Source organism: Zophobas morio, unplaced genomic scaffold (assembly GCF_036711695.1).
Source record: "Zophobas morio isolate AGI-343-1 ecotype UQ-CSIRO unplaced genomic scaffold, CSIRO_AGI_Zmor_V1 ptg000014l, whole genome shotgun sequence".
NCBI classification, from domain to species: Eukaryota; Metazoa; Arthropoda; class Insecta; order Coleoptera; family Tenebrionidae; genus Zophobas; species Zophobas morio.
In genome coordinates, this window is record NW_026972119.1 from 22,626,414 (window position 1) to 22,639,263 (window position 12,850).

Consider the following 12,850-nt stretch of genomic DNA (forward strand, 5'->3'; position numbering starts at 1 on the left):
CTTATTATCTCTAGACGCGTTTAAAATAACAGATACAAGTGTTTACAAGAGGCAAAATTATCAATTAAACTTAAAATTTATCTCGAAAAAGTAGATTGATTGCAAAGATAAAATGCATTTTTTATTGTGACTTTAGCAAAAATGTCGCCCATTTGAAGTGGGTAATAAAGTTACAAGACTCACTAGTGCGTTAATTGCAGCTTACCATATTCATCTAGTTTATCTTACTTTATCCTAAACGGGAGAGAGAGAGGGAGAGATAAGTTAAATTACATCACTCATCTCATAAAATAAATCAGAACCTGAAGTCGTAGATAAAGATACTCGCGTGATTACACAACTCGGTTAACGCCTCGTTCCTCTACTCTACTAATAAAGCTTTTATCTCACTGCTAACGTAAATAGCCACCAGCAGCATCACCTGTTTCCGTGTCCCTCTTAACACCCAATATCTCTTAATACCCCCCATCAAAAGCTTAATTCAACTCACCTCGCTATTATTATTCCTGCTGATAAACGACGAATTGGAATTATTCCTAAGCTTCCTCATATCCCCGTTCGAGCTGAGCGTGGCCCTCGACGACGACTTGATCGGTCCCAACGTGGGCTTGAACTTCTCCCCGACCGACGTCTTCCTAATCCTGTCGAACGTGGGCACGGATCCGTTCTTTGGCAGACCCTGGACGTGTGTGCTGAAGGCCGGCTGGCTGGCGTTCCTGTGTATCTTGGAGGCGGCGTTGAAGTCCGAGGCCGTGGACACCGGCGCCGCCGGCGCCTCCTTGCTGGTCCCGATCTCCCTCTTCACCCTTCCGTCCTGCTGCTTCAGCTCGTCGAGGCGCGGGTTCTTGATCTGGGGGCGGATCTCGGCGGAGCTTTCGCCGGGACTGGGCGAACCGGAGCTGCCGCTCTGCTCCTGGACTTTGACTTCGGCGATGGTGGGCAGGGTGGGCACGGTGGGGATGGGCGTGATGGGGGTGCCTGGCGCCAGCTGGTCCAGGTTCAGACTAGAATGCACTCCGGGGTCGATGTTGAGGGGTTGCTTCTGGCGTTTTTCCATGGTGCCGTCGGGGAGCTGGACCTGGAAAGATCGGGGGGTCAAGGGTGACGGTCGAGTGTGGGGTGGTATGTGGGCAGTGTCTGGAAGAACCTTCCATTAGATTTCCAGTGGTCCACCGAAACGACTAAGATTTGGGAACTTAACGGAATTGACGTCTAGGTCCCAGATGATCAAAAACCGAAGGAGAAGTAGAAGAGATATAACAGTAGTGTCAGAAATGATAGTAGAATTAGACAAAAACCATTAGGACCAGATTTGAAGAGAAGATCTTCTGAGAAAAATTCTCACAAAAAAACGGGCGAATTTAAGGCTAAATTGGGTCAGATAAAGTCAGGTCAACTTAGGTCGGGTCAGGTCTGGATAAGCCAAGTCAGGCCAGATCAGGACAAGCCACAACTTAGTAACAAGGTATCGGTTCTTCTGGGAAAAATTTTGGAAGGACTAGATAAGTCAGGCCAAGTCACAAATCAAAAGAAGAATAGTACAAAAGAGGACTTGACAAAATATCAGAAGTCTGGTCAAGTTAGGTCGGGTCATGTCTGGATAAGTCAAGTTAAATCAGGGCAGATCACGACAAGTCACGTCAAAGGAAGAATAAGGAGATTAATAGTACAAAAGAGGACTTAACAAGGTATCAGATCTTCTAGGAAAAATTTTGAAGGGGCTCACAAAAGAAACGAACAGATTTAAGTTGATCATAAAGTTAAAGCAGGTCAGGTCAGGTCAGGTCTGGGTAAGTCAAATAAGGAGAAACCACTTAATGTAAGTGGGTATCAGTCCCAGAAAAAAATTGAAGGGACCGACAAAACACGGAAAAATTTTAGTTTGTCATACGTCAAATCAGTTCAGGTCAGGTCTAGACAAGTCAGGCAGATCAGGTCTACAAGTCAGGTCAGATCAGATCAAGACACGTCAGGTCAGATCAGATCAAGACAAGTCAGGTCAGATCAGGAAAAGTCAGGTCAAAAGAAGAATTACATAATTAATAGTTCAAAAGAGGACCTAACAAGGTATTAGATACTGCGGGAAAAATTTTCAAAGGACTCGTATAAAACCGTTGATAATACGGTTCAATCAATTCAGGTCATGTCTGGACAAGTCGGGTCAAGTCAGGTTAGGTGGAGTCACGCCTTGATAAAAGATGAAGGAAGTGAAGGAAAAAAGGCAAAAAATGGTGAAAGAAGGAGAAATTGACGACCAACCACGCCCCAGAAGTAATGCTAACACGATAGGGGGGGGGGGATCACGTCCAAGGAAGAATTATGTGACTAATACAAAGGGGGACTAACAAGGTATTAGATGTTCTTTGACAAATTTTGAAAGGAAAAAACGGACAAATTTAAGTCGATGATAAAGTCAAATCAGGTCAGGCAGGATTGGTCGGGTCAAGTCTGCAAAAGTCAAGTCAGGTTAGGTCCAGTCAGTCCAGGACAAATCACTTAAAAAAGGTATCAGATCTGGGAAAAATTTTGAACGGACTCGCAAAAAACGGACAAATTTAAGTTAATCCTACGGTCAAATCAGCATAGGTCAGGTCTGGATAAGTCAAGTCAGGTCAGATCAGGACAAGTCATGTCAAAGAAAGAATTAAGTAATAGTACAAAAAAAGACTTAATAAGGTATCAGATCTTTTGGAAAAAATTTTGAAGGACTCACAAAAGCACAAAAATTTTAGTTAGGTTAAGGTCGGGTCTAGACAAGGCAGGTCAGGTCAGGCCTTGTCTAGAATTGGGTGATTAATAGAACAAAGGAGGACTTAACAAAGTACCAGATCTTTTGGGAAAATATTCGAAGTGGCCCACAAAAAGGACATCTTTAAGTTGAAGATATGGTCCAATCAAGTCAGACGACGTCTGAACAAATCAGGTCTGATCAAGCCAAATCTGGACTAGCCAAACCTAGACAACCTAGGTCTACACAAGTCAGATCAGGTCGGGTCAGATGTAGATAAATCAAGTCAGGACAGGTCAGGTCAGGTCAGGTCAAGACAAGTCACTAAACAAGGTATCAAATCTTCTGGCAAAAATTTTGAAAAGACTCAAAATAAAGGACAAATACGGTTAAATTACAACGGGTCAGAGCTGGACAAGTCAAGTCAGATGATTAATAGTGCAAAGAAGGATCTTCTGGAAAAAAATTTGAAGGGACTTTTAAACGTACGGTCAGGCCATGTCAGGTCAGATTAGGACAAGTCAAGTTAGGTCGGGAAAAGTCACATCAAGGGAAGAATTAGGTATCAGATCTTCTGGGAAAAATTTTGAAGGGACTCAAAAAAACGGACAAATTTAAGTTGATCATAGGGTCTGGAAATCAGGCCATGTCAGGTTAGGTAAGGTCTAATCAGATCAGGACAAGTGAGGTTAGGTCGGGACAAGTCACGTCAAAGGAAGAATTAGGTGATTAATGGAACAAAAGAGGACTTACAAGGTATCAGATCTGGGAGAAATTTTGAAGGGGCTCACAAAAATTCAAACAAATTTAAGTTGACCAAATCAGGTCCTGCCAAAACTAGGCAACTTGGGTCAAATCAGGTCAGGTCAGGTCAGGTCGCGTCAGGTCTGGATAAGTCAAGCCAGGTCAGATCAGATCAGGAAATCACGTCAAAAGGTATTAGATGTTCTATGAAAAATTTTGAAAGGATTCACAAAAGAAACGGACAGATTTAAGTTGATCATAAAGTCAAATCAGGTAAGGCAGGATTGGTCGGGTCAACTATGGACAAGTCAAGTCCGCTCAGTCAGGCCAGGTTAAGTCAAGTCAGGTCAGGTCTAACCTGATCAAATTAAGTCAGGTCAAATCAGGACAAATCACGTAACAAAGGTATCAGATCTGGGAAAAATTTTAAACTTGAAAAAAAAAAAACGCACAAATTTAAGTTAATCCTACGGTCAAATAAGCATAGGTCAGGTCTGGATAGGTCAAGTCAGGTCAGATCAGGACAAGCCACTTTAAAGAAAGATGATTAATAGTACAAAAAAGACTTAAAAAGGTATCAGATCTTGTGGAAAAATTTTTGAAAGACTCGCAAAAACAAAAATTTTAGTTATGTCAAGTCAGGTCAGGTCAGGACAAGTCACATCAATAGAAGAATTGGGTCTGAACAAGTCAGGTCTGATTAAGCCAAACCTGGACTAGCCAAGTTTGGACAACCCAGGTCTCCATAAGTCAGGTTAGATCGGGTCCAATACAGATAAATCACGTCAGATCAAGACAAGTCACTTAACAAGGTATCAGATCTTTTGGGAAAAATTTTGAAAAGACTCAAAAAAAGGACAGATACAAGTTAAAAAAGGACAGGCCAGTTTTGCTCGGGTGGGGGCTGGACAAGTCAACTCAGATCAAGACAAGTCAGGTGATTAATAGTATAAAGAAGAACTTAAAAAGACATCAGATATCCTGGAAAAAAAATTGAAGGGACTCTCAAAAACAAGGAAAAATATTTAACAAGGTACCTGCGGTGGGATTTTGTTTCTCGATCGAAAAAAACTCGATAGCGATAAAATCTCGTTTGCTGATTGGTTGAGAGGCTGAGCTGGTGAGACATCTTTTGGGAAATTTCTCGAAGTGACTCACAAAAAGCCCGAACGAATTTAAGTTGATGATATGGTCCAATCAAGTCAGATGAGGTCTGAACAAGTCAGGTCAGGTCAGGACAAGTCACGTCAGAGAAAGAATTAAGTGATAAATAGTACAAAGAAAGACGTAAAAAGGTATCAGATATTTTGGGAAAAATTTTGAAGGACTCGCAAAAACAAAGAAAAATTTTAGTTAGGTCAAATCTGCTCAGGGTCAGGTTTTGACAAAGCAGGTCAGGTCAGGCCTGGGCAAGTCACGTCAATAGAAAAATTGGTTGATTAATCATATAAAGGAGGACTTAACAAGAAAAATTTGGGAAAATTTTCGTATTGACTCACAAAAAACCCGGACAAATTTAAGTTGATGTGGTCCAATTAATTCAGATGAAGTCTGAACAAGTCAGGTCTGATCTAGCAAAATCTGGACAACCCAGGTCGACACAAGTCAGGCTAGGTCGAGTCAGATCTAGATAAGTCAGGACAGGTCAGGTCAAGACAAGTCACTTAATAAGGTATCAGATCTTCTGGGAAAAATTTTGACAAGACTCAAAAAAGGGACAAATAGGGTTCAAACAGGACAGGTCAATTTTGTTCGGGTTAGAGCTGGACAAGTCAAGTCAGATCAATACCAGTCAGGTGATTAATAGTATAAAGAAAGACTTAACAAGATATCAAATTTCCTGGAAAAAAAATTGAAGGGACTCGCAAAAACAAGGAAAAATTTTAGTTAGGTCAAATCAGGTCAGGTCAATGGTCAGGTTTAGACAAGGCAGGTCAGGTCATGCCTAGACAAGTCACGTTAATAGAAGAATTGGTTGATTAATAGTACAAAGGAGAACTTAACAAGGTACCAGATCTTTTGGGATAACTTTCGAAATGATTCACAAAAAACCCGGACAAATTTAAGTTGATGATATGGTCCAATCAAGTCAGATCAGTCTAAACAAGTCAGGGCTAGTCATGCCAAATCTGGACACGCCAAGTCTGGACAACCTAGGTCTACAAGTCAGGTCAGATCTAGACAAGTCAAGTCAAGACATGTCAGATCAAGCCAAGTCACAAGGTATCAGATCTTCGGAAAAATTTTGAAGACTCAAAAAAAGGACAAATACAGCTACAGAGCTAGACAAGTCAAGTCAGGTTATCAATAGTGCAAAGAAAGACTTAACAAGATATCAGATCTCCTGGAAAAAAATTTGAAAGGACTAGCAAAAACACGGAAAATTTTTATTTAGGTCATATCAGGTCAGGTCAAGGGTCAGGACAAGTTACGTCAATGGAAGAATTGGGTGATTAATAGTACAAAGGAACAAGGTACCAGATTTTTTGGGAAAATTTTCGAAGTAACTCACAAAAAGTCCGGACAGATTTAAGTTGATGATAAGGTCCAATCAAGGCAGAAAAGGTCTGAACAAGTCAGGTCTGGTCAAGCCAAATCCGGACAAGCCAAGTCTGGACAACACAGGTCTACACAAGTCAAATCAGAAGAGGTCAGGTCGGGTCAGATCTAAATAAGTCAAGTCAGGACAGGTCAGATCAGGACAAGTCGCTCAACAAGGTATCAGATCTTCTGGGAAAAATTTTGAAAAGATTCAAAAAAAGGACAAATACGGTTAAATCAGTTGTCTGCTCGGGTCAGAGCTGGACAAGTCAAGTCAGATAAAACAAGTCGGGTGATTAATAGTACAAAAAAAGACTTAACAAGTTATCCGATCTTCTGGAAACAAATTCGAAGGGACTCGCAAAAACACGGAAAAATTGTCAAAAAGAAGAAAAGGAAAAATATTTGAAGCGGAAGTTTTGCGTGGAAATGAAGAAGACACCGTCTATAATGGTAAGGATAAATGGACAGAAGAATATCGAACATGTCTTGACCCAAATTTATCGAGTAGAGATCAAAGACTAGTGGATCTGGGACAATAGTTAGAGATAAATACCACAAGATGTTTTTCTTGATGTTTTTTTGATTGAAAATGGAATAAACAGTGGGAAGTCAACGGTCCAGATTTGGGGACGAACGCAAGAAATGCGTTGTAGTTACATGGTTGTGATGGTTTGATGGTTTTGATCAAGTACTAGACCAAAAGATGTAGAACTAGACGAAATAATGCAACCAAGTCCATTTTCAATATGAAAACGGAAACGAGTAAAGATTTAACAACAACAAGATTTTGATTTCATGGTGTTAAAACGGGAAGCCAATGGACGAAGAATTGATAAGAGTTCTAAAATATTCACTTGAGAAGAATACTGGGTGCAAAAGGCAGAAAGAGAAGAAATATTGTGGTTGTGATAATCCAATTTACAATTAAGAGGGGAGTAGTGTGGTGGACAATGTTCTGGTGGTCAGCTCAAAGAAAGAAGCATTTCAGAAAGGTGCAGTGTTTCCAAGGTATAAAATCAAAGGTAGGTATAATTCATTAGTAACACGGGTAGAAGAAGAAGGCACAAGAAAACCGACCTAAAATGATTTATTTAAAATCAAGTAAAGCATGGCAAAAAGAATAAACGAGAAGAAATTGAGAAAAAACATGAAGGATATTATCAACAGAACGTATTTACAAAATGGAATACATATATATTCTACGACAAAGGTATAAAAAAGAAAGAATAGAGATAGAAGAAACTGAGACATTTCATTTTTGAAGAAGAGGATGCAGGAACCTAAAATTAAATAATAGAAAAATAAGAACAGTGAAATCAGACGATACGAAATGTCACAAGGAGTCCACGAGCAAAATAAAAACAGGAAACACTCTGGTGATTTTCAATAAAATTTATGAAAACTGTATTCACACGAAAGCGCAAAGACGTTTACGTATAACATATACCGACATTTATGTTTCTTTTTATTTGTGGATAATTAAGATGAAAGAGAACGTAAATTGCAAGCTGGAAAAACAGGATCTGGCAATGTTAATAAATGTATCAAAACACTGCAAGAAACTGGTGCAAAAACAAATATATAATTTTGGACTTCACTGTCTTGGCTAAATGGAAAATCAGGGTTTAAATAACGAAAAAACCTAATGAAGGAAATAAGAGATAATTGACCATGAAGTTCTAACGAGACAGTAGTTTTTGAAGGAAGTCCGCGAAACCATGACATGGTAGAAGAATCAGTAAAGACGCAAGAAAAAAAGAAGTAGGTTCCTAAGAAGAAAAACGCACGAAGAAACATGAATCTTACAGAAAAATGTTCGCAAACTGAATTTCCGCCTCTTTGAGTATCGTTCTCTTGTAGTCGATTCAAGTGCTGCTGGACAACGAAGCTAATGAAGCATTGTGTGTAAATGTGTAGACGTCCGCTAGAACGTCATTCGCCATTTTCCTATCTACTCAGTGACCATACCATAAAGTAGGATCCCCCGATGCTGCCCCTCTCCATCTGGATCCTCCTCTCTTCCGCCATCCGCTGCAGCAGCGGCTGCGTGTTGGACTCCTTCGGGTACTCCAGGGGCCGCATCAGCGCCCCGAAGATGACGCAGTTCAGAATCAGCCCCGCTAGGATGAGGTTGGCGCCCCTCCAGCCGTACTCCTCGAGCAGTACCGTGGCCAGGGGGGCGAACGCGAACGTCCCGACACCAGAACCGCACACCGCGATCCCCGTGGCCAAAGACCTCTTCGTCTCGAAGTAGTACCCCACGCACACCACTGCCGGGAGGTAGATCAGGCCGAAGCCGATCCCACCCACGAACCCGTATATCAGCATCAGCCAGTTCACGGTTGGACAATACCTCGAGAGGAAGAAGGCTGTTGTTGAGATCAAACTACCGGCAATGCACACCGCACGACAACCGAACTTGTTGGTAAGGGCGCTCACTAGAGGGCCCACACTAAGGTACATCCCCGATAAGAGGGAGCCGACCCAGGCCGTCTTTCCCTTCGTTTCACCGTAATAGTCGACCATCTGGCTGAGGAATATGCCGAAAGTGTACGCGATGCCGTCCACTATCATGTTGCACATGAACGACGCGAACACCACGACCCACCCGTAGCCGCCGTCGGGCGGGGGCGGCAGGTCGTGGTAGTCGCAGTAGGATAGTCCATCGTCGTCGGCTTCCTCCTGCTCGGCGGTCAGGCGCGCCGCTTCTTCGCATGCCACCTCACTGTCAGTCTGGAAAAAAAAAGATCGAATAGTTAGTATGCTATATAGCAGTTTACCGAATAGATGGAGTTGTAATATAGATGTACAACAATATATAATATAAATAGTTAAGTAGCTACCATGTTTTATATCGACTTAAGGCAGCTGCTACACCGAAATGGCCGGAAGATAACGTTCGCCAACTCTTCATCAGAGGTAAAATACACTGATTGAAAATTGTCTGATTTCATTTTTCTTGATATTTCACAGCCTGTTCAAAAACACTTGCAACTTCCGAATCGTCACTTTGAAATTTTTATGCGGTTGTTTTCACTAACCGAACACCAACTACAACACGTCCCATCCTCCACTCACGTAAATCTATTCTGAAGTGAGCATCGTATTTTAAGCTCTTTGTATGCGTGTTATTTTTAAAAAGGTAAATTTATGCAAACAACTGGGATAATTTATGAAACGCACTACTGACAACGATCCTTGAAAATGTGATAAGACGATGATTTAGTGACTATAGAATATCAACTTTCATTTTATTTGTCTATTCTCTCCAGAAAGTTGGTGACGTCATCTCAAATATATTAACTGTTAGGAGCAGGTCGAAAAGGTTCACCTAATTTAAGAATCTATTTATCCCCACACAATTACGCAATAGATTATTATTTTATATTATTTGGTCAAATCAAGTCAAGTCAGGTCAGGTTAGGTACCATCTCCATGATATTCCATATATATACACCTACAATTGACAAGAATCGGTCCAGTAGTTTTAGAGACTATCTGTTTAATAAAAATCGACACAGATAGACAGACGACAGACTGGACTTGATTACAACTTCCTTCGCTTAGTTTAAGTAATCTGATTATCAAAACCGAGGTGAAACAATCTTTGTAATTACCGCCACGTTTTATTAATAAACAAACAATGAATGTTTTATTTTTTACTGAGCGTGAAAACCAAAATGTGCCAAATTGGCGCAACTTCTAACAATGTTTGATCCTCATAGAAGAGGCACTTTAAATATGTATTAATTAGGTTATTATTAGTTCAAAAACAACAACAAAAAAACACACAAAGACAAAATGCATCACTTCAAATTCAACAAATCGTAGAGAGTAGAGTTCATTTCGTTTTTCGACGACGTTTTAAGCTTTTCGAGTCTGGAAAAGTAGGTCTTCCGACTTTATTATACCGAGTGAATTTTTTGATTTGTAATCTAGTTACCCAAAAAATTGTTATCTAAGGTGGTTTGAAAGAATCTCGGGGACCTCTTGTGTCTGGTTTTTAAAATGTTCTTCTATATTTTGATTTACCAATCTTTTGGCTTTTCGATTTTTAGAATTTAGGATTTTCCAATTTTTCGATGTTCCGTTTTTTCAGTTTTTCAACATAGCAGTTTTGGAATTTTCAGTTTATCTATTTCTTAATTTTTCGATTTTTCAATCTTTCAATTTCTCGATATTCAATTTTGCGATTACTCAATTTTTCAATACTTCAGTTTTGGGATTTTTCAATTCTTCAATTTCCCGATTTTTTAAATTTTTGATTTCTCAATTTTTTTTTCGATTTCATGATATTGCCACATTTCAGTTTTAAGATTTTTCCATTTTTGATTCTTCAAGTTTTCGATTCTTCAGTTTTTCGATTTTTCAATTTTTCAAATTCTCGATTAATCGATTTTTCGATTTTTTGATTTTCCCATTCCTCGATTTCTCGAGTTTCTGATGTTTTAATTTAGCGATTTTTCAGTTTGCAATTTCTCAGTTTTTCGATATATCAATTTTTTTATTTTTCAGGTTTTTGTTTTTTCAATTTTCAGATATATTAATGTTTCAGTTTTTCGATTTTTCGACTCTGATTTTTCGAATTTTGGATTTTCCAATTTTTCCATGTTTCTGCTTTGGAATTATGTAATTTTTCCAATTTTTCGATATTTCAGTTTTGGCATTTTTCAAAAATTTACAATTCTTCAATTTTTCGATTTTTCATTTTTTTTGGATTTGTCTATTTTTCAATTTTTCGCATTTTTTTTTATTTAAAATGTTTCAATTTTTTTTTATTTTCTCGATGTTTCAATTTCTCAATTATTCAATTTTTCGATTTTTCGGCTTTTCGAATTTTCGATTTTTAAAATTTAAGATTTTTCAGTTTATCCATTTTTCCATTTTTCGATTTTTCAAATTTTCATGATTTTTTATATTTCTGAATTTTTTACTTTTTCGATATATTCATGTTCCAATTGCTCGATCTTTCGATTTTTCGGATTTCGATTTTTCATTGTGTCGATTTTTCAATATTTCTAGTATTAAAATTTTTTCATTTCTGGATTTCTCAATGTTCCATTTTTGAGTTTTTCGATTGTTGGAAAAGAATTTTTTCCCGTTGGTTAAAGAATCTTTGGGGATCTCTTATCTAATTTTTGAAGTAGTTTGATAGAATCTCGGGGACCCCTTTTGTTCTGCTTTTGAAGTAGTGTGGCTGGTTTTTAAAGTAGTTTAAAAGAATCTTGGGGATCCTTTGTCTAGTTTTTGAAGTAGTTTTAAAGAATCTCGGAGATCTCTTGTATTTGGTTTTTAAAATATTCTTGAAAATCCCTTGTGCCTGATTTTTTTAAGTAGTTTAAAAAAATCTTGAGGATCTCTTTTGTTTTGATTTTTGAAGTAGTTTGAATGCTTAGGATCATTTGTGTTGTTTTTTAAGCAATTTGAATTGAACCTTGAAGATCCTTTTATTTTAGTCTTGAAATAATTTGAAAGAATTTCGGAGATCTCCTCTGTTTTCGTTTTAAAGTAGCTCGAAAGAACCTCAGAGAAAACTTGTGTCTGATTTTTGAAGTAGTTTGAAAAAAATTCGGGGACTTCCTCTACCTGGTTTTTGAAGAATCTCGGGGATCACTTGTCTTTCATTTTTGAAGTAATGTAAAAGAATCTCGAGGACGCCTTGTGTCTGGTTTTTGAAGTAGTTCGAATGTATCTTGGGCATCACTTGTCTAGTTTTTCAAGTAGTTTTAAATAAACTCGGTGACCGCTTGTCCCTGATTTTTGAAGTGATTTGAAAAACTCTCGGTGACCTCTTGTGTCTGGTTTTTGAAGTAGTTTGAAAGAATCTCAGGGACCCATCAAGTACATAATTTGAAAGAATCTTTGGGAATCCCTTGTCTAGTTTTTGAAGTAATTTGAAAGAAATTCAAGGATCTCTTGTGTTTTGTTTTTGAAGTAGTTTAACAAATGAATCTCGGAGACCCCTTCTGTTTTCGTTTTGAAGTAATCTGAAATAATTTCATGCTTAGTTTTTGAAGTACATAGTTTAAAAGAATCTCGGGGAAACCTTGTGCCTGGTTTTTGGAGTAGTTTGAAAGAATTTCGGGGACTTCTTGTGTCTGGTTTTTGAAGTAATTTGAAAGAATCTCGGGAATCTCGTGTTTTATTTTGAAGTAGTTCGAAAAAATCTTGGGGACTCCGTGTATTTTGTTTTTGAAGTACTCAATTTTTCAATACATCAGTTTTGGGACTTTTCAATTCTTCAATATCCCGATTTTTCAAATTTTAGACTTCCCAATTTTTTTTCCATTTCATATTACGACATTTCAGCTTTAGAGATTTTTTCATTTTTTATTCTTCAAATTTTCGATTCTTCAGTTTTTCGATTTGTGTCAATTTTTCGAATTCTCGATTAACCGATTTTTCAATTTTTTGATTTTCCCATTCCTCGATTTCTAGAGTTTTCGATGTTTTGATTTATCGATTTTTCAGTTTTTAATTCTTCAATTTTTCGATTTACCAATTTTTTGATTTTTCAATTTTTTGTTTTCTTAAAATTTCAATTTTTCGACTCTGATTTTTCGAATTTTGGATTTTCTAATTTTTCGAGTTTTCAATATGGCCATTTTTCAAGATTTTCCAATTCTTCAATTTTTCGATTTTTCTATTTTTCAATTTTTCGCTTTTTTTTTTAATTTTTCATTATTTGATGTTTCGATTGCTCGAAATTTCGATTTCGATTGTTCCATTTTCCGGTAATCTGGAGGATCTTTTGTATTGTTTTTGAACTACTTCGAAAAAATCTCGGGAACACCGTGTATTTTGTTTTTAAAGTAGTTTGAAAGAATCTTTGAG

At 38.1% G+C, this 12,850-nt stretch overlaps 1 protein-coding gene across 5 annotated transcripts in view; it reads right to left on the reverse strand.

The window, feature by feature from the left end:
- LOC135128651 (monocarboxylate transporter 3) overlaps positions 1-12,850 on the reverse strand; it is a 126,385-nt gene that overhangs the window by 27,644 nt on the left and 85,891 nt on the right. For 4 of the 5 annotated variants that reach the window (XM_064055618.1, XM_064055617.1, XM_064055619.1 and 1 more), the window contains 2 exons: positions 7,985-8,749; positions 491-1,078 (listed from right to left, as the gene is read on the reverse strand). In XM_064055618.1, the coding sequence (XP_063911688.1) occupies positions 491-1,078; positions 7,985-8,749 (1,353 nt within the window). Of the gene's footprint in view, positions 1-490; positions 1,079-7,984; positions 8,750-8,859; positions 9,076-12,850 lie in introns of those variants that run through there. The other variant, XM_064055621.1, reaches the window with a different exon arrangement.